Source organism: Aedes albopictus, chromosome 1 (assembly GCF_035046485.1).
Source record: "Aedes albopictus strain Foshan chromosome 1, AalbF5, whole genome shotgun sequence".
Taxonomy (NCBI): domain Eukaryota; kingdom Metazoa; phylum Arthropoda; class Insecta; order Diptera; family Culicidae; genus Aedes; species Aedes albopictus.
The window spans coordinates 190078659-190102951 of record NC_085136.1 but is presented as its reverse complement, the minus strand read 5'-3'; the positions used below and the strand labels follow the sequence as shown (position 1 = coordinate 190102951).

The 24293-nt window shown below is 43.2% G+C and overlaps 1 protein-coding gene across 6 annotated transcripts in view; it reads right to left on the bottom strand.

The window, feature by feature from the left end:
• LOC115257156 (uncharacterized) overlaps window positions 1-24293 on the bottom strand; it is a 771557-nt gene that overhangs the window by 67422 nt on the left and 679842 nt on the right. For all 6 annotated transcript variants that reach the window (XR_009996344.1, XM_062846034.1, XM_062846035.1 and 3 more), the window contains one exon: window positions 12433-12558. Coding sequence is in view for 5 of the 6 variants with exons in the window: in XM_062846034.1 (XP_062702018.1) it covers window positions 12433-12558 (126 nt within the window). In the remaining variant the exon portion in view is untranslated. The remainder of the gene's footprint in view (window positions 1-12432; window positions 12559-24293) is intronic.

Here is a 24293-nt window from a genome sequence, read left to right as displayed (position 1 = left end):
AGCGGTTCATGAGTGTGATTTGAGTGTGAGTTTACCAACACTGGGTGACTCTCAACACATCATGACAATTTGAAAGAGTGTTAAGAAAGTTGCAAAACGCTCGGGGTTAAAAAAAAACAAGATTGCCAAGACTTTTTATCACTCTCGGAAAAGGATGAAATCCTACATGTCCCAGCTTCCCTGACTTCTCAGCCAGAAAGACAGCATTCGGAACATCAGGAGTAACATCAGGGTACTCCAATGTTTAGGCCTTCTGGTATCGTATACATTATTATTCACTTCTTCAATGCCTTCGACTCCGAGTAAAATATTGTCTAAGGACACTTCCCTTGTTTGTTTCCCCTTTTGAAGAAATTGGTTTCAAAAGTGCGCCTTTTCGTGACAATCTTATATTTGGATTAATCTACCTTGATCGATCCAACTTGTTCGGAGGAATGCCATTTGGATAAAAAGAAGCACTCATTTTACGGAGTCAATATGCATCCCCAAGCAACAAACATGGTCACAAAACAGTCACGACAGCGCAAGTAATGGTTCCGCAGTAAGTCACAGTGACTTCTGTGAAACCCTTACATGCGCTGCCGTGACTGTTTCGTAACCATGGGTGTTGCTTGGATCCCATGACAGTATGAAGGTAATATACACCTTCCTCAGAGAACTGTGATATCTCGCAGGGATCTCACATCTGCTCGGTTATGCTTGAGCCATGGCTGCTCATGACAGATTTCAACTCTTATGGTACGAACTGTATATTCCCCAGTTACGATGAGAACCGTACAATATTAATAAATAACATCTGTGTGGACTTCAACACAACCATTTCGAACACCGGGGAAGCTACACGAGTGCCCCCTTCAGTAAAAATGGCAGTTCTAGAGACAACCGCAATCTGTTCGAGCTCACTATCGCTGGCATGTACATGGAAGGATATCCAGGATAGTCAAGGTGGTGATCGCCTGCCTATCGTAGTTTCTACTTCCAATAAATTACATCAACCTCCGTATGTGGACATCGCCGAAGCACATTGACTGCGGGAAGTATGCAGAAGTAATTAACAACGGTGAGCAATCGATATAAGTTCTTCCGCCGCGAGAAGAGCATCGGTTTCTGAACATCAGTAGGGCGCTTCAGACCCTCACGTCGGCCAATGTCAGATCCGCCGGTTTGTAGGAAACTCTTCAATCCGTGGTAAGACAGTGACAGCACACAAATGCAGAACATGACGTGATCAGTAGAGGTCGTCTTGCGAAAGTCTCCCAAGTTTTAAGAAATTCTTAAAGTCAATTCTTCAAGATCGTCTTAAGAATGACCTGTTACGATGGTTTTATGGATAGGCTGATGTTGTTATGTTAAGCTGTTGGGTTCAAGTTTGGTTTTGAGAATTAGGTGTTAAAGATATCGGAGCACAAAATAAGATTATTTTGTAACTTGGGCAAGCAAACTCCTCTGAAACCGCCTGAACCCATCTTAATTGAAGCCTCCTGAAATCACCTGCAGTCCACTGTCAAGCACAATCGATTGCTCGTCCAAGAGGTACGATTTATTATCAGATCATTAAGCCAAATGGGTTATTAAGCCGATGTGCATTTGGCCGAATGGGTCAGTTGGCCGAAATTTTATTTTCCGTCATAATTGTTAGTAAAAGGTTTTGTTTTCTCAGAAGATTTTTGACGACCATCCACATACCTCGTGTCTGGAGCATAATAATATTTCTTAAACTATGGGCGGTCATAATGTAAGCACTCCTATCAGAATTTTTACTTTCTGGCTGTTCCTTCAAGGTATATGCATGCATATACAGGGTGTTAGGTTCCTGAGTGCAAACTTTTTAAATGGTGATAGAGGACCATAAATGGTGAAAAAAATTGTTCTACGCATATGGTCAAATCTCAACCGTGACGTAGTTATTAAACTCCGCATGTTTTTGACTTTTATTGCCTTAACTGGCTATAACTTTAAAATGGTCAAACTTATCGCACTTACAACCTTAACTTAACCCTTATTCGAAAGATTATACTAGTTTACAGCATTTTTGAACTCGGTAAGCTGATGATCATTTTTGGTGTAGAATCATGCCCTGAGTTCGAAAACGAGAAAGAAAAAAATTACAGTAGAGCGGAATTTTTTTCGACTTTCCATACAAGGTTGATGATTTGAAATCGATTTTTGTTCTATTTTTAAGCAAAGTCGCTCACTTCAAACATCTCATTCTCCGTAATCAATACTCCGATTGAGCTGAAATTTTTACTGTAACTCGCCTACATATGATATGTCAAATAAACGTCGAGAAAGAATTTTTAAGTTTGTTTTTTCTTATTGAAAAAAATACACTTCTTCAAAAATTTTTGGGATTTCTGCTAAAATTTAAGAAGATCGTCCCTAAAACTCGCCAATATCTTGAATTTCACCAATCTGAGGCAAAACCTGTTTTCAGATGATCGAATGGTATTGTATTCAGCTTTTAATTTATGGAAAAAGATTTAAAATTGGTTGAACAAAACGTAATATATTTGAATTTTAGTAAATTACATATTTTGAAAAGTTGCAAAGCTCGATATTGAGCCAAAACTCAAAAACTGTTCTACTTAAAATTTTTTGAAGGTCGGATTCGAAATCAGCACTAAATTGTGCTTCAAAAATGTTGATCGTTGACAGAAGTTCACGACTTTCGTTTTATTTTGTAAACTTGTGTTATTGAATTGTCTATCAAATGGCATCTTTGAACCGATCGGTTTAGTTAAATAACTAAGTTTTCTAGAGCAAATAGCCTAGAAGTTGTGTGTTTTTATTTGTTTTCGTCAATTATCTTTGAAAAATGCCTAATAAATTAAAATTCTTTCTTTGGCAAAGTTGTGGCCTATGTTTCACTCTACAATTCGTTCTTTGACATCAAACTTCTATCTATTATCGTTTTCTTGCAATTTTGATTTAAGCGTCGCATTTCAGATCAGAAATTTGCAATCGTGATGGTAAGCACTTTTTTGCGCACTGTGCCGCACATTTAAATCAAAATTGCAAGAAAACGATAAGAGTTAAAAGTTTGGCGTCAAAGAACAAATTGTAGAGTGGAACAGGGGTGTTCCCGATCGTCAGAACAAACACCGTTCTTTTAGTTGCAGACTTAGCAGCTACAAAGCTGTAATTTATTAATTTCATTTCAGTGGTTTTGTTGGTGGTCAGTTAGAGTAAACAGTATAATAATTACTTACAAATTCAGTATTTTCGGTCACTTTCTGGCGTGTCGGTAACCGGGAAAAACGTGGGTATTACAATCTATTGAAATTACACAATTTATTTAGTTATAGGTTATAACTGTTTCTGACTATAATGGTTCACAATTCCTATTGAAACGTACCTCGACTGACTGGAACTGTTACGCACTGTGCGGTGCTGACTGTAGCCAAAACTCTGTAATTTCTAACTAAACAGAATGGAACAAATTCAGTACAATAATTCTGACAGTAATTAGTTCACAAACTCACTTTAAACTCTCGAAATAATTCACTAATTTCACTATAACGTGGGCCAAATACTACCTTACTGTATACTAGCGAAATCTGAATAAATCTGTCTGTCTTTGTTCTGTCAGCTGCTGTCCGATCTTTCAGTACACTCGGCGACAGCCGCTCAGTTACGAGGGAACGGACGGTGGTTTCACCATCGTTTCGCGGTCAACAGTGTTGCCGATAACATTCCCCGCCCCGTGAACCACTTCCGTTTCCGGTGCGGCTTCATCCGCCTTCTTATCGTTGCTCGCCACATCCAGGACTGCCAGCTTCACTGCCGGCCTGGCGAAGACTCCTCGAGCTGTCTGTACTACTGCCCGTCGCACTTGACCTGATTTATCTGGAAAGACCTCCAGAATCCTTCCTCTTTCCCAACTGTTCCGTGTCTGCTCATCTATTATCACGACCAGGTCACCAGGCTCCAAAGGTTTCACGTTCTCGAACCACTTCGACCTCCTTGTTAGCATCGGCAAATACTCCAACACCCATCTGCGCCAGAACTCGTCAACGATGTTCCTAGCGACTGACCAGCTGTCTCGAAGACTGACTGACTGATCGACTGTAGGCTGCTTTATGCCGCTCGAACCGTACAGCAAGAAGTGATTCGGAGTGAGTGCTTCTTGATCGGCTGCTTCTAAGGGAACGTAGGTCAGTGGACGACTGTTTACGATCCCCTCTGCTTCCAGCATTATGGTTTCGAACACCTCGTCACTTGGATGATGCGGACAGTCGGATATTGCTGCCATTGCTACTTTTACAGACTTCACCATCCGCTCCCACGGTCCTCCCATGTGCGGGGCTGCAGGAACATTGAAGTGCCACTGCGTACGGGCGTTAGTAAACGTAGCCACACAATCCTCGTTGATGGTTCTAATCCTCTGGATCTCCACTGACAACTGACGACTGGCTCCCACGAAGTTGGTACCGTTGTCCGAGAATATTTCCATCGGAGCTCCTCGCCGATTAACGAAACGCCTGAACGCCATTATGCAAGACTTCGTTGACAGACTGTGTGCTAGCTCCAGATGAACTGCTCGAACTGTGAGGCACGTGAACAAACAGATCCACCGCTTCACAATACTGCGACCGACTTTCACTTCGAAATGACCCAGGTAGTCAACGCCGACGTACGTAAACGGACGAATGAAGGGAGTCAAACGAACCTTCGGAAGCGGTCCCATCATCGGTGGAACTGGTGCTGCTTTCTTAATCTTGCAGTACTGACAGCTACGACATACGCTCCGCACTACTGTTCGCATCCTCGGAATGTAGAACCGTTGCCTCAATTCGTTGCACACTGTCTCGGTGTTCGCGTGCAGGAACTGCTGGTGGAAGCTGAGCACAACGAGGTATGTGATCCGATGACTTCTCGGCAACACGACCGGATGCTTCGCTTCGTATGAAATCGATGGAGCTTGTTCGATTCTGCCGCCAACCCGTAGAACTCCTTTTTCGTCCAGGAATGGAGACAGCGCACGAATTGAACTGCCTTTTGTCACACTTTGTCCTTCTTCCAACAGCTGAACTTCTTCCGGATACGCCTGTGCTTGCGCCAGTCGCCAAAGTGTTTCTTCAGCTTTCGCAAATTCACTCTGGCTCAGTACTTTAAGCGATCTTGTCCCGCTCGTTGAATGCTTCCATACTGCTACAGCTCGGTGAACATATGCTGTCGCACGTAGCAGTCGGTTCCAGTTGGAAAATCGTTCAATATCTATCACTTCCACTACTGTTCGGTGTACTGCAACGTGGCGAATTTCTTCGGTGGTCGCATATGCTTCCGCTGTATCTCCTGGCCGTTCCGTAGGCCACTGACTTTCCGGATCTTGCAGAAATGCTGGACCCTGGTACCAACGGCAACCCGGGTCGAATGAAGGCCCCCCATTCCATTTCGTGGCGTCGTCCGCAACATTTTCGCGAGAAGGAACGTAGCGCCATTCATCCACACTAGTCAGCGACAGGATTTCGCCGACACGAAACGAGATGAACTGATGATACCGACGACTATCGGAGCGAAGCCAAGCAAGAACTGTTGCTGAATCTGACCACATGAAGCGCCTCTGAATGTTGATGGTTAGGGCCGAGCAGATGTTCTGTAGCAAACGGGAACCCATCATGGCAGCCTGCAATTCCAAACGTGGGATAGAAAGTGCTCGAAGAGGCGCAACTTTAGTTTTTGCTGCGATCAGCGAACACTGACTCTCTCCATCTACTGTGATCCTAAGGTAGGCCACGCATGCACATGCTGACACGCTCGCATCCGTGAACACATGGACCTGGATATCGCTGACCTGCTGCGGACAGAAATCCTTGAAGAAGCATCGCGGAACGTTTACTTCGTTGATCTGCTGATACTGCTCCATCCATCTTGTCCAAAGTTCGCGTGGTTGCTCCGCAATAGGCTCGTCCCAGTTTGTACCTGTCCGCCAAATCTCCTGCATCAGAATCTTCCCTTGGACGACGAAGTGTGCGATAAATCCTAAGGGATCGTAGAGCTTCATCACGATACGCAGGACCTGGCGCTTCGTTGGTGATGTCCAATCGGTACCTAGAACTTCCTCCAATCCTTGGTGACTGAATGTGAAGGCATCTTCCGACGGAATCCATGTGACGCCCAGAACACGTTCGTATGTTCGGTCTTTGTCTACTGGCAGTGGTTTACTGATCGCTGTATTCGTCTCTCCTAGTCGGTCTAGCACTTCCTGCTCGTTGGACAGTATCTTCCCAAACTGGAAACCGGCTGCTGCATGGATATCCTTCACTTGCTGTACCAACTGTACTGCTTCTTCCACCGAGTTGACGCTGTCGAGGAAGTCATCCACGTAGTGGTTCTTGGTCACTGCTTCCACTGCTCTGGGGTACCGTTCGCTGTAGTCAGAAGCATTCCAGTTCTTCACAAACTGCGCCGTACAAGGCGAGCTGGTTGCACCGAATATCGCCACGTTGATTACGTAAACTTTTACTTCTTCCTCCGGACTACTTCTCCAAAGAAAGCACTGCGACCATCTGTCTTCATCACGGATGAGGATTCGGAGGAACATTTCCCGAATGTCGGAGCACACGGCGACTTTCCCCTGTCTGAATCGCAATAAAACGTTTACTAGCGGTACGAGAAGATCCGGACCCTTCAGCAGCATATCGTTGAAACAGACTCCATAAGCTTTTGCGGCCGCATCCCAAACCATGCGAATCTTGCCTGGCTTCTTGGGATTGATCACTACTCCCAGCGGTAGATACCAGACACGGCGGGAATCTAGACTGTCGACTTCTTGCTTTGATGCTTTACTGATGTACTGCTTTTGTTCGAAGCTGTTGATCTGCTCGTTCACTCTCTGTCGAAGTTCCGAATCTCTGGACAGACGCTTCTCCAACCCCAGGAGTCTGTTCATCGCCATCTTGTAGCTCTCGGGAAAGTGGATAGTGTCCTTTCGCCACAGCAAACCAGACTCGATTCTAGATCCTCGGCGGACTGTAGTTGCCTCCAAAATGCTGCGCGCTCGTTGATCTTCGTCGGACTCAAGATGCTTCGTGACCACAGCTTCTTCAACTGCGAAAAACTTCTTCATCGAGTCGTACAGATCACTGTTACTCATCTCCTGACCGACGTGCAGATTCAGCTGTTCCACGGATCCTTCACTTCCAGAATTTCTTCCGTAGACGCACCAGCCGAGACGAGTTTTCGTTGCGACTGGATCGCTTCTCCCGCCTTCGCGAAGCTTCAGACTGGTAAGGAGATGAACGTGCTCGATGCCGATGATCATTCTGGGTTTCGCATTCACATAACTGCTGATGGGAAGACCTTGTAGATGTGGATAGGATCCTGACAGATCGGAATAGTTCAACGTTTGACTGGGAAGTCCTAGCTCACGCACCGTCCGTACGTTGCTCAACTGGAAGGTATTTTGTTTCCCAGCTCCGGAAATCTCCACGTTGACCCTTTTGGAGCTCTTCTCTTGTCTGCCAATCTTCCCTGTCCATCCTAACCAAAGGTTGTCCGGCTCTCCGTCAATCCCCAACTGAACTGCAACTGCTTCTTCCAGTAACGTAGACGATGATCCGTCGTCCAGAAACGCGTAGATTTCTACCTGTTTCCCGTCTCCGAAAATCGTGACTGGCAGATAACGGAAGAGAGAAAACGACTTCGTGTGGTGGTAGTTGTGCTGTACCGCTTCTGCTGGCTTCGTTGTCTCAGCGGATTCGCCTCGGCTAAGCTGGTTACTATGCAGCAGCATGTGATGACGAAAACGACAGCCATCCACGCCACACTCCTTTTTCGAGTGGCATGGCCATTTCCGATGCGGAACTAAACAAAGACGGCACAGGTTCTTCTGATGCATTGCTTTCCACCTCGCTCCAATATCCAAAGACTTGAAACTGGAACAGTTCAGGATCTGATGATTGTCCTTTCCGCAATACGAGCAGGCCTTTGACACAGACCTTTCTGTTGACGTGTCCTTTTCCTTCCTGGCTGCATCGGACGATTCGTTGGCGTGAGTGAACAGCTTCTCCCTTGGCTTCGGCTTCTCCGCGCGAACTTGTTTATGCTGGTTCTGTGCGCAGTCCACGTCGATAGTGAGCTCCGACGCTAAGTTCACAAGGCCTGCCATGAAACCGTTGAATGTCGCCAGGTTAACATAAGCAACGCCTTGCTTGTAGGTTCCCCACTGCATCTTGAGAGATGTGGGCAACTTATCGACCAACTCCTGAAGCAGCATTGGGTTTGCCAAATGTGCTTGCTGATCGGCCAAGATGATGTGGTCGACCAAGTTCTGAATGGCCAAACCATAAGCCACAATCGAACTCAGGTTCTCCGCTTTGGGGGCTGGCACGTTCCTCACTTTCTTCAGAAGCGAACTGATCAGAATTTCCGCTCGCCCGTAGAGTTTGTGGAGCGTTTCAATCACATACGGAACTGACGCTGGTAACAGCAGGCGACTTCGTACGGCTTCCAATGCAGAACCTCCCAAACTTCGCTGTAGACGGGCCAAATTCTCTGCATTGGTATATCCGCATACCTCCGTAGTGTTCTTGAAGGAACTGTAGAAGATAGGCCACTCCTGGGGATCGCCATTGAACTTGGGCAACTCACGGGGCATTACCTGTCGCGCCGCAAGTTGGGCACTAGTTGGTCCCACTGCAGGACTCGATTGAGTTGCATTCGGCAATCCGGCTCCAGCCGATGATGGTCCAAAGGCATTCATTATTGGAGAGGTCGACGAATAACCTAAGGGTGCATTCCCGTGGAGAACTGCTGAACTATGCGGAACTTCTGGATGTGGAACACTACCGAAACAGCTTTGCGATGAATTCACTCGAACGAAATCTCCAGAAGCTACTGCATTCGTTGGTGCTAGATGCGCCATTGGAGCGGCCGTGTAGTACGGATGACCTCCGTAAACTGTTGACATCAGACCGCTGGAACCAACACAGGATTGCGATGCTGTACATGGAGCTGAGGACACTACTGTATCCCGTGCAGCGAAAGTGACTGTGGGTAACGTCACCGCCACAGAATCGGTGTTTCCGACTCGAATATCCAACAATCTCGGAAGAATTGCGCTGATATCTGACGAAGCTACTGGTCGTTGCGGAACTGAAGAAACGAAAGGTTCCGCTGCTGATGCCGGAACAGACGACACCATGGAAACTCCTTGCCCAGATAACAGCTGTTCATAGGATTTCGCCAGCGTTGGAACATTTCCAATGGTTCCCGAAGCAGGAAGTGGATTCACGTTCGACGGAACAGAAAACTGCGACGAACTATTCGGCAATGAAACTACTGGTAATTGCGACTCTCTAGTCACAACGGCCGGCTGAACTGATTCACTAACTGTATGAACCGGCAGGGCAGCTTGATCTCCAGACGACGACGGCTTCGATTGTCCAAATTCGTCCACCACAGCTCCCTTCAACCACTTCTCCAACTGGTCTCGTTTACTTTTCACGCTTACTCCGGTTCGTCGACTTTTTCCGCTGACTCCACTTCGCTTACTAGATGCATCCTTTTCGTCCGCTATCTGCATCAACAGAGTGTACCGCTGCTTCAAATATTCCTGCTCGTCATCCAGCTGCTTCAATTTCGCTGCTTCTTCCATTTGCAGCTTCTTCAGTCGGGCTTCTTCTTCTTTTTGTTTCATCTGCAGCTCTTCCTCCGCCCGCAACTTACTCAGCTTACGTTGCTCCTCTAGATGCTGCAGGCTGAGCTGCAATCGTTGAGATGCACGACTACTACTTTTACTCACTGACGATTCATTAAACGACACTCCCGATTTTGATGTTACATCGGTGCCGTCCCAATCGGCTAGACAGTCACCGCACTTCCAGCTCTTATCCGCGATTGACTGATTCACACCCGCGCACTGAAAATGTACCCACGATTCGCACACATCGCAACAGACCCAATTATCATCTCCCAGTATTTGATTGCATTTTTTGCATGGGTTATCAATTCCCCCCGTGTTGGTAACATTTTTGCTCTTTTTCGGCATAATTTGATCTAATTGCCCTAGCTCAAGTGTCTACCAAACAAGCTTACTAAATTGCCAAACTGCACGGGCCACTACTGTGGTGCGGGATCCGAGATGGTAGCAAAAAGAAAACTGTATACTGACTTGTTTTACTGCAATCAAACCCCCGGCGGCGACGACGACGGCGGCGGCGGTGTGATGTTGATGGTCTTCAATCGTGGGTCGTTCAGGCGGCGGACGTCTTCCCGGTTGTTCTCCTCGGCAGGGACCAGCGATGGGCAACAAACGATCATCCAACTTCGGATGAATTTCTTTGTAGAATGTTCCCGATCGTCAGAACAAACACCGTTCTTTTAGTTGCAGACTTAGCAGCTACAAAGCTGTAATTTATTAATTTCATTTCAGTGGTTTTGTTGGTGGTCAGTTAGAGTAAACAGTATAATAATTACTTACAAATTCAGTATTTTCGGTCACTTTCTGGCGTGTCGGTAACCGGGAAAAACGTGGGTATTACAATCTATTGAAATTACACAATTTATTTAGTTATAGGTTATAACTGTTTCTGACTATAATGGTTCACAATTCCTATTGAAACGTACCTCGACTGACTGGAACTGTTACGCACTGTGCGGTGCTGACTGTAGCCAAAACTCTGTAATTTCTAACTAAACAGAATGGAACAAATTCAGTACAATAATTCTGACAGTAATTAGTTCACAAACTCACTTTAAACTCTCGAAATAATTCACTAATTTCACTATAACGTGGGCCAAATACTACCTTACTGTATACTAGCGAAATCTGAATAAATCTGTCTGTCTTTGTTCTGTCAGCTGCTGTCCGATCTGTCAGTACACTCGGCGACAGCCGCTCAGTTACGAGGGAACGGACGGGGGTTTCACCATCGTTTCGCGGTCAACAGTGTTGCCGGTAACAAGGGGCTTTGCACTTTGCCAAAGAAAGAATTTTAATTTATTACGCATGTTTTAAAGATAATGAACATAAACAAGACACACTATTTTTAGCTATTTTGCTCTAGAAAACTTAGTTATTTAGTTAAACCAATCAGTTCAAAGTTGCCATTTGATAGAAAATTCAATAATCTTTCGAATAAGAGTAAAAAAATTGCGATAAGTTAGACCATTTTAAAGTTATAGCCAGTTAAGGCAAAAACATGGAGAGTCCAATAACTACGTAACGGTTGAGATTTGACCATATGCGTAGGACAATTTTTTTCACCATTTATGGTCCTCTATCATCCTTTAAAAAGTTTGCACTCATGAACCTAACACCCTGTATATCATAATCAAGGCTGCCTATCTTTGGTCACCAACTTTTTCGGCCTAATGTCCCAGCACCAGTTAATCAGTATAGCGGCAAAAACTATTGTCTGAACTACAAATTCAGTAGTTGGGCTGATCTGATAAATGTATCTTTGAATTTTTTTTTTTAAATTATTTCTTTATTTTTTCATAAGGCTGCCAGGAGCGTAGAATAAAACTGATTATGTTATTTTACGCACCCATAAATATAACGTATTTATATTAGATTTATACCTCCTGAATATAAAAGAGTATCCACATCCACAGATAAATTGAAAATTATCGTCTTATTCCACCAAACTGAAAGCCGCCGGAGGGCGTCAGTATACGACATCAATGACCTTACACCCGAGGAGCATCCAAGACAATTGGGACAACTCGTCCTGCCTTATCTATATAGTGCCACACTGTAACGCCAATATTTCGTTGTATCGCAAAAAATGTGGCCCCCATGTGGCAATTTATTTTCCAATAAGCCATCCCCAACCTGGTCGTTTCACCTCTATAGCTACCCTTAAATCTCGACAATATTTACACGGCTCTTAAGCACTTTCACCCTGCTTTCGTTCCACTTTTTTTCCTTTTAAATGTCATCCCAAGGCACATTCTTATGGGCTACAGCCGACGGCGACGCTCTGAATAAAGGAGTAAATTGGTTCTGTCACCTGCCCTGCTGAATTTGAGAAGCCAATGGTCGATCGTTAGGGTAAGCAATAAGCGACCAAGAAGGGGTCGAACTTCCGAAATTCACTTGGCACCCAGTTTCCCATTTCGCTCGTCTCCCTCGCTGCTTTGGGATTCTTGCAAATTATGTATTGCTTTGCTGTCGAATGAGCAAATAAATACACAGCTTTTCTCTTTCTCGAATGTCCTTTGACCGCTTCTCGTCGCCCGAAACGGCACACCAGATTCGAAAATAGTCCATTTCTTGGGTGTACAGTTCCTTTCACGAGTTGGTCCAGAAACTGCCGAAGAGTGGAGGCTCAAAAGTAAATCTAATAATAGAAGGTTCACTGCACACCGACCACCTTGCTCTTTCCCTAGCAGTCGGCGTGAACCGAGTCTAGAGAGCTCAGTCCCAGTCAGTCGGGACCAAGCTGATATTTTTTGTTGGAAGGAGAAATTTGCTGAAGTACCTACCTGTCCTTTTTTCAGCTTCATTAATCGCTATGTCCTCGAGAATCGTTGGCTCCGAGCGTCCTTTCTGATTTACACTATACGCAATCAGGTGAAGAGTTGGAGTATAGGAATCGCTGGGGATCAGCTCTGAAATACAGTCGGAAAGAAGAAACAGTTTCATGATTGCTGGTGGGTCGGTTCACTGACTGTAGGTTAATAGATAGGATCTGTGTAATGAAGAAACAAAAGGTACTACGCCATCGCGAACGCAAACGGACCATCCCCAACTGAGTTTATTCAACTGGGACTTAATATTTTCATAACGATAAGCAGATAGAACGTTTTGAAAGAGTTTTTTTTTATTTGTGTGGGGATAAAGATTCATTTGATATTAAAAAATGTAAATGGCTCAACATGATTGTTGAGGTTAAAATACTGAAAACATTTTTTTTAATATTATGTCTGGTCAACGAACTTCAGCCTAAAATGGATGCATTTCTTATTTTTAGCTTCTGATTTTTTGTTTTTGAATGAAATTTGAAGCAATATTTTCAAAATTGGTTTCCATACAAATTTAGAGGATGTAACTGTGAGCAACGGCACAAGACGCCCCGTTTTCACAATCGCTATCGGTTCAACCGATTCGGCAATCGTGTCAGGTAAAAAAAATGATACCTTTTGTTAAAACATTCGTAGTAATTATCCGAAGTGTTTTGAAAGCTTTATATGTGCATTACCCTCAATTTGTTATCCTCAATTTTAAATAGTTCTTAGTTAAAATCTTCGAATGAGTGTAATCAGTTTCGTACCTGATTGATTGATTTGTCTTTATTAGAGAGACTTTCAGCCCTTGGCTGGTTCGTCTCTTGTTTCGTACGTTTTAATTCCGCTCTAATTGCTTATCCTTTGACAGATACGCGTATTTCGACTGCCACTTGTAATCTTCCTCAGTGTCAGTTCTTAGTTAAAATGTTTTCTAATCTAAAGTAAGCGATGCTTATACCTACCAATCGAAATTGAATGAATTCTTATTATTGCTTAATTGCAAAAGGGACATCCTAAACCACTACATATTTGTTACAAGTAGACGGACAGTAAACGTAGAAGACAGCAATGCAATGTAAGTACTGTGCAGTGTAAGTAGGTCTCCATTAAGCCTATGGATCGACAATCCGCAGACGGCGGTTTCGATTTTTGTTCCGGTCCGGAAAATTTTCTGGACTACCTGGGCATAGTGTATCATTGTGATTGTCTCACTATATACAAATTCATGCTATGACATTGAAAGAAAGGCCTCCAATTAATAATTGTGGAAGTGCTCAAAGAACACTAAATTAAAGAGTAGCAGGCCAAGATCCAGTGGGAACGTAAAACCAAAACGAAGAACAAGAAGTACTGTGAAAACTTAACATTCAACGTGAAATTGAATAAAATATTTTGCAGCCTGAAGTCTACCCAAGTAATAACAAAATACTTACGCCTTACAGCTCGATATATTGCTATTAAGGGGCTGATACGTTATATATTTACCGTACCATAGTTCTTAAGGTCGAAAAAGGCGAAATATCATGCTTATCAGGCCCGTGCACAGGAGTGGTGCCAAGGGAGGGGTTTTTCCCAATGTTGGCAAAAGGCGGAGGGGCGTCTAGTGTATGATGCGTTGGAAATGAGGGGGTTACAATATTATTTGTGATTTACTTTTTTTATCATCAAATATAAATAATTAAAACACCGATTAAGCAGTCAATACGAAACGGTTTCATAATGTCATGTTTCTTTGTGTTGAAATCACTGAAACACTAGTAAAAAAAAATCACTATTTGAATGAGTGTTATCAGTTATTGTACTATTTAATTCTGCTCTTTTTTACTTATCCTTTGACAGATACGTGTATTCCGACTTCCATAACTGACACTGAAGAAGATTACAAGTGGTAGTCAAAATACGCATATATGTCAAAGGATAAGCAAAAGAGGGCGGGATTAAATGGTACAATAACTGGTTACACTCATTTGAAGGGGGTATTCTGCTTGGAGGGTTCGAAAAGTCAGTACAAGATCTCATTTTTATAAAAATTGAAACTGAAAAAAAACGATAATATTCGAAATTTTTTTATGTTTTTGATCAAATATTTTCTTCCCCAGAACGCTATGATATAGGTAGGGGGGAAGGGGGTTTTAGGGGGATCTTGGAGGCATTTCAGGAAGTTTCAGAAGATTTTTAGAAATACCATATCATAGCTTTTGGAACGCTCCTGAAATACTTTTTGATTTAACTCGAGAGTGATCGCGCTGTTTTGTGTACAACACATAGGCTCCAACTTAGGAGGGGAAGGGGGGGGGGGGGGGGGGTTTCAAGCATGGTTTTGCCCCCCCCAATATTTGTCGATTTTTTTATTTTCCCATGTATAAAATCAGAAAAATCAGGCTTTGACACCACCCCCCCCCCAAATTTGACCAAGGCGCGTCTGACAACACGTTGAAAAATCTCGTTTTTTGTACTCAGCATTGCGTAGTGCTGGTTGGGGTGGCCAACGACGCGACTGCCGGAAAGTTAAAGGTGTTCTTGAAACATCCTGATAAAACCCTGACTTAAAATGCCTCGAAACGCCTCTGAAACCTTCGTAATTCCATCGAAATACACTTGAAATGATCATAATCAATTTGAAATGCATCTGAAACCCTTCGGACGCCTTTAATAGAGTCCATAAACCTCCAGAAACGCACCTGACATCCCCTTGAAATGCCCCTTAAACCTCTAGAAACGCCCTTACAATGTTCCTGAAACATCCTGAAACTCTTAAATTACTCTGAATTACCTTGAAACGCCCCTCAAGCCCCTTGCAACGCCTTTTGAAGGCTTTTCAGATCCCTTGAATAGCCCTTAAAGCCCCTTGGAACGTCCCTGAAACCACGTTAATAATATTGAAATGCCCCTGAATTCCCCTTAATCTCATAAACACCCCAACCAATTTAACAGAGCCCTTGAAAGGCTCCTCAAATCCCCTGAAACAATCCCTTAAAACGCCTCTGGAGCCCCTTGGAACCCCCTGTTAAATGCAGGGGACTGTTATGGTCTGCTTGTTTTCTTACCCAGCATTAAAACTATGCTGCTGTGTTAAAAGATAGGTTGTCAGCTTGAGCCTCACGCTTGAGCCGCAGTTATGTTGGCTACGAAAACATTGCATTGGTGGGATAGGGATGCCAATTCCTTGGCTAAATGTCACATAAATGAAAATGAATTTCTCTGAGTATACTCAAAGTAAACCCTAGCTATAGTCGTGCCTAACTGTAAAATTTTCACGGCCCGCAAAAGAGAAAGCCACTTTGGCCTTGGAACATTGAATGCTATTGTATCATGCCTTATATATTTTATATACAGGGTGCGGCAGGAAAAAATGCGAAAAGTTCAAGGCGCTATCACACGCTGAATATGGGATATATATGACTATTTTTTCATGACAGTGTATCAGTCAACGTCTATATTCTAGTACTACAAAATAAAAATGAACATATTCGATTTTTAACATGTGGTAATGTAAGCCTAAAAAGTTGGTATCAAGTTGGTGCAAGTCCGAAAACCCCAGTGAACGCGTGTGGAGCCCCCTCAGTGTCTGCTGCCGTTGTTCCAGTCCACTTTGACCATCGAAGGCCGGTCCGCGAATATCCGCCGAGTGATTTCGGGATCGGTAAAAAGTTACTGTGCGTTTAACACCCCCTTTTTTTGTTTTCTGGGAATTTTCTGGAAACCCCTTAGCCCCACCTAAAATAACCAGGAGTAATACCTGTTCTTGCTAACTAGATTCCCTCATTGGAGCCCAAACTTAATTTATGCACAAATTTCCATTTTTTTAATATAAATGTATGCGCATTTTTTATTTATGCAGTCCCATCCATGTGCATAAATAAAGATTCAAATGTAAAAAAGAAGGGGGGGAAGATGTCATTTTTCAAACTTTTTAATCGTTTTCAATGACAAATAGCCTCATTTCTTAGGCTTTCAAAGTGGTAACAGCAACTAGACAATATTTGCTTGAAATTTCAGCAAAAATAATCATTAAACTAGAGCACTTTCATCGATTTTTAGTGATTTCAAAAACTGGTTCGTAAAACGGAAGTAGTGCAAAAAGACCGTCTGCCATGAAAACATTAAAAAATTACGTCCATTATTTTTTGGACATTTTCGACTCCTTTTTTCCTCTCTGTCCACTTTTTTCGTATAATCGATACATACACGGAGACAAATTTCGTTCGTTTGAAACAAAAATATTCATGTTTGTTCGGTAAACTGATAAAATATTTAAAACTAAAATATTAATTTTTAAAACAAACTCAATTACATATTGATTTCTACAATACCAATTGAAGAGCCCCCCGTCCGCCGTCGAGAACATAAACAAAACTCTCAAGTTCCAGCTGCATCACCAAACAAGTTTTCCTCTTGCAAAAAAGGCAAGTTTCACCAAAAGTTTCCACGAAATACCATTGATTTCGGGAGCGTATGTTATCTACATGATGTTGGCATTGAAAGTGCTACGCGGGAAGTGGATTTTCCTAGAGAAGGAAATAATTTTGTAAATTTAATTGGAAAACAAATATTTCCGTAGGGCCGACCTGCCACAAAAAACAAAAATTTTTACATTTGTTTCTAACATAACCAGTCAGAAGATACATGTTTGTTTCAAAAATGGATTGAATTTGCTTCAAATGTGACGTTCGATTTGCTCCAAACAGTTTTATTTTTGTTGCCAGAACAAATTGACAATTTATTTGAGTTTACCTGAAATATTTTTGATTTTACCATGCTTTTTTTCTGCGTGTAGAGTGATACCCTCCTAACCGCGGAACGATGGTTGAATGACCCCTTATATGGATAGCGTAGACATCAACAACCATGCGCCTCCATGTGTATCGGAATCCCCTTGGAAACACATGGCAGGTAATAAAATCACCAAAAAACCTTATTTGCAATTTCGTGCTAGCCGGAAGTTGACAAATTTCATAGTGAATTTCGGCCAAGCTTCTAGAAGAATGATTTATGACAACCTATCTTGACACCATGCACTTATAGTAATGATCAAATCACATTCACGAATGATTTTATGAGTTGGACCATTTTACCCCATTTTGGTATTTTTGGCTTCGTTCCCCTACCATTAAATCAGTGTAAGATGGATGTTTTTCCGTGTTTTCAGTGTTGAACATGGCTGATTTTGGGCTTACTCCGTGTGAAAACTGGTCGAATCACTTTTGCAGTCTAACGAGCCTGGATAAAACAAAGAGGAGAAACGTCAAAATTGGAATACTCGATACACTTTATTGCAGTCTTATGCCATTTCAGACTTTTGATATTTTCAGCCTTTCGTGATACAGCCTTAGGTTATTTATATCTATTTGTTATTTTAGACTTTCATGTTTCAGTCTTTTGTACATAAACTGTATAAACGACAAAAAGGATTTGTAGATTTTTTCCAAGCCCCTCCAAATCACATGTTTGCGAATGAAAAATAAACAAAGCTATTTTTTAAATTGGACTTGCTGTCAAAGGAAGTTTAAGCAGAAAACGGAATCTCATAGTCTTTGGAGATTTAGCAGAGACTAAGCAAAGCATCAAAGCTTAGTTAATTAAATGTGTTGAAATCGGAATTTGTTTTAATTTTTGCTGATTTTTCATTGGAAAAATAAATATTGTCAACTTGACGATTTTGTGGCTATATCGGTCTCTTTCTACTCATAGTATAAGGGAGTAGAGATCAAAGTGGATAACCCCTATGAACGGAGTGCGAATTCCGAAAAAGCTACCGATCGATAGAATTTGTGATGAAAACAGAACAATACATAGGCAGTCGGGTGCCTGAAACTTTTGCCAGTCTTGGTAAGGTGGTATGAACTACCAACCAAGCCGATCTGTTTAAAAGCACAGGTCGCACGGCAGAAGTTTCACGCATTCGATGTATTCGTTCAATACATGGTCTACTTGCCTAATTTCACCTTCTATAATATTTTCACACTTGTTCGCTACCTAGCGAATTCTATCATATCTATCATTCCATTATCCACTTTGATCTCTACTCCCTTATACTATGAGTAGAAAGATACCGATATAGCCACAAAATCATCAAGTTATTAATAGAATACGGTCGATAAATCAGAATATGTTATAAATAGGTATTGTTAGTTGGCGTTGATTGAAATGTTATGTATTAGCGTGGTTCAATAATTCGTTTTTGCTCCACACCGCTTATTCGATTCATAACCAGATTCTATGCCTTCTTCCAAAATTTGAGCTCATTCGGTTGAAAATTGAGACTGAACAATAGGCCGTCCCTTATTTTGTAAAAATTGGAAATGTTTTAAGTTCGTTAGTGGAAAAGAATCGTTTTAGCTAAGAAATGATCGTGTCAAAATTTGAAGTCCGTATCTCAAGGCTAAGTGGTCCCTCAAGGGGCCTAAAATTGTCAAACATTGTATGGGACTAGAAAAAATTGAAATTTTTTCGACGAAAAAATACGCTTTTCTGCAAAAACCGATGATTTTAGGACCCTATAGGACCAAAAATGTGCTTATAATTGCGATATCTCTTCTCGTTTTTAAGTTATTGAACAAAATAGGGTAAGTTTCCTGCAGGATCTAAAAAATGGTCAAAAATGCTGATTTTTCGGTTGTTTTTTTTTTGTCAATAACTCAGAAACGAGTGGAGATATCGCAATTCCAATCACATTTTTGGCCCTATAGGACAGTGTAGCAAAAATTCATCTCATTCATTTGAACTCTAAACAACAAATCTTTTCAGGAATTTTTCCTTCTTGTCATGTTCAGAGCTCCTATCAAATGAGAAGCGAATCCTTGTCAATTTAATAAATTGTCACTCGAATGAGTAGCAGGGCACGAAACACGAAAAACTCTGCAAAATTCCGCCAGACTGAAAAAATATAGAATGTCGGGTCAAAGCCGGGTCAATTTTTATCGAACGTTGGACCACTGTTGAACCAACATCGAACAACTATTGGGTCTATGTTGGGTTTGGTGGCCAGAATAAAAATAGGTGAATGAAAGGTTGATGTCGGGTTTGACGTCATCAATCATGGTAAAAGCTTTAAATCTACAACAGCACAAATTTTGCTTCCTAGCTGGTGCTCAATCGAATGATATGTGCCTTGACTGAAGCTGGAGCTGATGACAATTGAATGATCAGAGGCTAGTCAATTGATATTCCTATGGTAAATGGAAAAATGAGTGGTTACCTATCTCAATTTCAGCTTTAAATGTCGGTTGATACTGACATTTCGCAGCACTGCTATAGGGTCCTAAAATCATCGGTTTCAGTAGAAAAGCGTATTTTTTTCGTCGAAAAAAACTTCATGTAGTTTTGTAAGTACAATTTTTGACAACTTTAGGCTCCTTGAGGGACCACTTAGCCTTGAGATACGGACTTCAAATTTTGACACGATCATTTCTTAGCTAAAACGATCCTTTTCTAACGAACTTAACACATTTTCATTTTTTTGCAAAATAAAGAACGGCCTACTGCACAAGCTCTTCAAAGTTTGTAAGGGAATTACTTTGAGAAAACGATGTTTTTCATTCAATCGTCCGTAGCATTTCCTCAAGTGCCCTAGTGGTTTAGTTGATCACATTCAAATCGGACGCCTCATTAATTAGCTATCGATTTGTATCCAACTGGACAAACTTAAACAGACCCTGGCCAAGTTCGCAGGGGTTGACGGTTTTAAAGTGAAGGAGTTTCATTTTGATTATTGTAATGTAGTGGTCTTTAGTGAAACATATCACCTTTTTAACACTTTAATGCGCCTCCAACGATTCATCACGAACCGGCTGCTGCAGATGGAGTATGGCTGATCATATGCATCCGACATGCTCGATAAACAGGAGGAACCGCCGGGGCTCAGTAGAGTCTATTCCCAAGCAATAATTCCAAGTCGGTTGGATTTGAGAAGGTTTTGATGATCGTTACAAATCCTAATAAAAGTATTAAGGTATGCACACTGTTACCGTCCTAAACAGTAACATTTGAACTGAATATGGTCTCGGAAAGAAGGATCGCACTTTCAACACGGTAACGTGCATTTTGAACGTGTTGGACGGTAGCACCAATGATGATGCGTGGACCAATAGCACCAAAAGCGATGAGGGGATGAGCGATAAACTAGCCTGAAGTCTGCTGCACTGGAATAGCGGAACTACGGCGGCGAAAAAGGCCGAAGCGAGCACCGATAGGGCACGATCGGAGAAATATTCGGGAATCAGGGCGAATGTGATCGGTCTCTGCAGAAATCGGTGCGACCGAGACCGGCAGTTGGTTATAGCGCTCTTCACCGCAAGGACGTGCGCGCGCGGCTCGAAGATTAGAAATCCCCGGAATTTCGGTAGTGTGTACCAGTACAACCCCCCCCCCCTCTCTACACGTGGGGGAGGGGTCTTCGTCAAATGTTTCGTATGCGACGATCAGGTGGCGGAGAAACGACTTCTCGGGGCAGTGACGGTTGGAACGAGATACTCGGCGCACGTGGGAGCCAAGACGGGTCGTAGTGTCGTCCGGCCAGTAGCACCTCGAGACGAACGTTCGGGTTCATCAACTTATCCACGACCACGATAGACGCCGATCGTGCCCCCCGCCCCTCGACAAACGGGTACGGTGCCCGTAACCCTCGATAACGCACCAGAGCCCGTTAGGGTTATTATCACCAGTGACACTGTAGTGCTCATAATTCCCCCCCCCCCCCCCCCTGCATGAGGGACCGGAATACCGTGTGACCGATGCCAAGACACGACCTGGACGGCCGACCGACGAAATTACCTCGTGCGAAACTACCACGCTCGCGCCATCACCAAGTCTGCCTCATTGGGTGCAATACATCGGATAGCTTTAAACGTAAGTAAATGTTCCACTTTCCCACACCATCCGAAAACTCTCCCCACCTTTTAACGCCCTGGGACTCGGGAGCAAAAGAGGCCTTTCGCGCCCACCCCGGAAGCTGCCGACGGTCAGACCAGCAGCTTGGGGTCTAAGCGGGTCTCCTTCTGGGACCGCAGGAGCTCCCGAGGTCAAAGACGTTTCATTGGCGCCCAACGAAAAAAAGTACCATTCCAGGTTCTCAGGAGGAAAAATTATTCCTGAATAATTTTTCTCAACAAGCGTTGGGGGAGTTTTCGAACCATGTTCTCAAATTTATCCCCGCTGGTCCCACAAAGAAAATAATCTACTTTCTATAATTTGGGCCGTGACGAAGCTTCGCACCACCTCTAATTAAAAAGCAACTGAAATTCAACAAAAAAATAGTCATTTTCGCGGGGATGAGCATTGAATTCAAGGAAAAGTTTGGAAAATGTACGACGTTTGAAGCTACCTTTCGACCATTTGACCAAACAATTTTGCCACATTTATCGCCAACACACAATCTCATAAGAGCATCGCAATTTCAGTCTCAATACCGATTTTGATACGTTGTAGCTAACAACTTGCTCATAGACTAAAGTATTATTTATTTTCTTATTGTTGCATGTTATTTTTCGTTGGTTTTGTTGGATATTTTGTTATTATTCAGATCGTTCTTATTTTTTTATTTTTTTTTCACAAGCATGAGATATGCGTTAGGATTACCAATTTCAGATAATTGCGATTGCTTCTGCATAGCTTGAAGGAATTTTCGCAATTGTCGTTATTCTTTTCGTTAGTCATAGTCGAACATTTCGGCCAATCTTCATGGGGTTTCAGGAGAAACTTTGCCTAATGAAGAAGTGGCAGTATGATTGACTGTAAAACCTGTTGTTTGTTGACATTTTCGTCTTTGTAGAAATTCTAATTGGAATTTTTTTTGAATGGTTTTCGTTTATAAACAATGCAATCCAGTTTCATGCATGGAACTGTCGCTGGCAGGAGCAATGAACACCTACTTGCTTATCAAACGCATGACATACCCTAGGATTTTCAAATTATTCAATCCGTTGCTGCTCCGTGGCAGACAATTCAAAAATGTATCTTTCGGCTACCTACAATGTGAGGTCAGTTTCAGTCTGTGACTGGTCCGGAACGACCCGTTTGATAGTCGTAGACTCTAGAGCAACTCTTCTATCCTCTGGCCCATAGCATAGCTATTGAGTGCGTAACTATGTATAGATGTTGTATCTGGAAATTTGCAGATAGTTTAGTGGAGACGTCCACATAAACTCATCAAAGCTTCACAATAAAGCCACCGCGCGGTGCCTGATCGTACAAGATGCAGGTCAATACCCACACCGAAATCCCGGGATTCTTTGGTAGTATGCCAGATCAATCGGGGACGATATCCTCTCGATTTGATCACTAGCTCTCTCTCACAAATAATAGAAAGAGAATACAGTGTTGATCGACATCATTTGTGCTGGACATATGAGCCAATGATAACACGAAATGAGAAGTCTACCGCTATATGTGGTCCTGATCTCAGTCGTGCAATCAAATGGCGAGAGAGTTCCAACAAATGTCGATCTGACACTTCGGTCGTCAACGATTCAAAGACGATTTTTAGTTTACCAGTAGCCGACGAAGGCAACGGTAACCATTATCCACTTATCTTCACGCAGATGAACTTAGAGAAGTGGTTGGTCATCAATGATTTGCATGATTGTAATGGTGTCGACTTCGTTTTAACTTTTGCTCCGTCGTAAGAGATCCAATACTCAATAATGGTGTCAGTGCAACTCATTTCATTGAAAATTTTGACCCTTTGGTAAAGGCAACTCGTGTCAGAATTTCAGTTTTGTTTTTTACTAAGTGCGAACCGTGTCACTCAGATTAGAAAAAGTTGTTTTTTTTTGTCTCAATGTTAACAACAACAATGCATAGTGCAAGGCAAAAGAAACTTGTATTCCAAGTTTCTTTTTACCCTACCAGTGGGGGATATGTTACCGTCCTAAACAGTAACATTTGAACTGAATATGGTCTCGGAAAGAAGGATCGCACTTTTAACACGGTAACGTGCATTTTGAACGTGTTGGACGGTAGCACCAATGATGATGCGTGGACCAATAGCACCAAAAGCGATGAGGGGATGAGCGATAAACTAGCCTGAAGTCTGCTGCACTGGAATAGCGGAACTACGGCGGCGAAAAAGGCCGAAGCGAGCACCGATAGGGCACGATCGGAGAAATATTCGGGAATCAGGGCGAATGTGATCGGTCTCTGCAGAAATCGGTGCGACCGAGACCGGCAGTTGGTTATAGCGCTCTTCACCGCAAGGACGTGCGCGCGCGGCTCGAAGATTAGAAATCCCCGGAATTTCGGTAGTGTGTACCAGTACAACCCCCCCCCCTCTCTACACGTGGGGGAGGGGTCTTCGTCAAATGTTTCGTATGCGACGATCAGGTGGCGGAGAAACGACTTCTCGGGGCAGTGACGGTTGGAACGAGATACTCGGCGCACGTGGGAGCCAAGACGGGTCGTAGTGTCGTCCGGCCAGTAGCACCTCGAGACGAACGTTCGGGTTCATCAACTTATCCACGACCACGATAGACGCCGATCGTGCCCCCCGCCCCTCGACAAACGGGTACGGTGCCCGTAACCCTCGATAACGCACCAGAGCCCGTTAGGGTTATTATCACCAGTGACACTGTAGTGCTCATAATTCCCCCCCCCCCCCCCTGCATGAGGGACCGGAATACCGTGTGACCGATGCCAAGACACGACCTGGACGGCCGACCGACGAAATTACCTCGTGCGAAACTACCACGCTCGCGCCATCACCAAGTCTGCCTCATTGGGTGCAATACATCGGATAGCTTTAAACGTAAGTAAATGTTCCACTTTCCCACACCATCCGAAAACTCTCCCCACCTTTTAACGCCCTGGGACTCGGGAGCAAAAGAGGCCTTTCGCGCCCACCC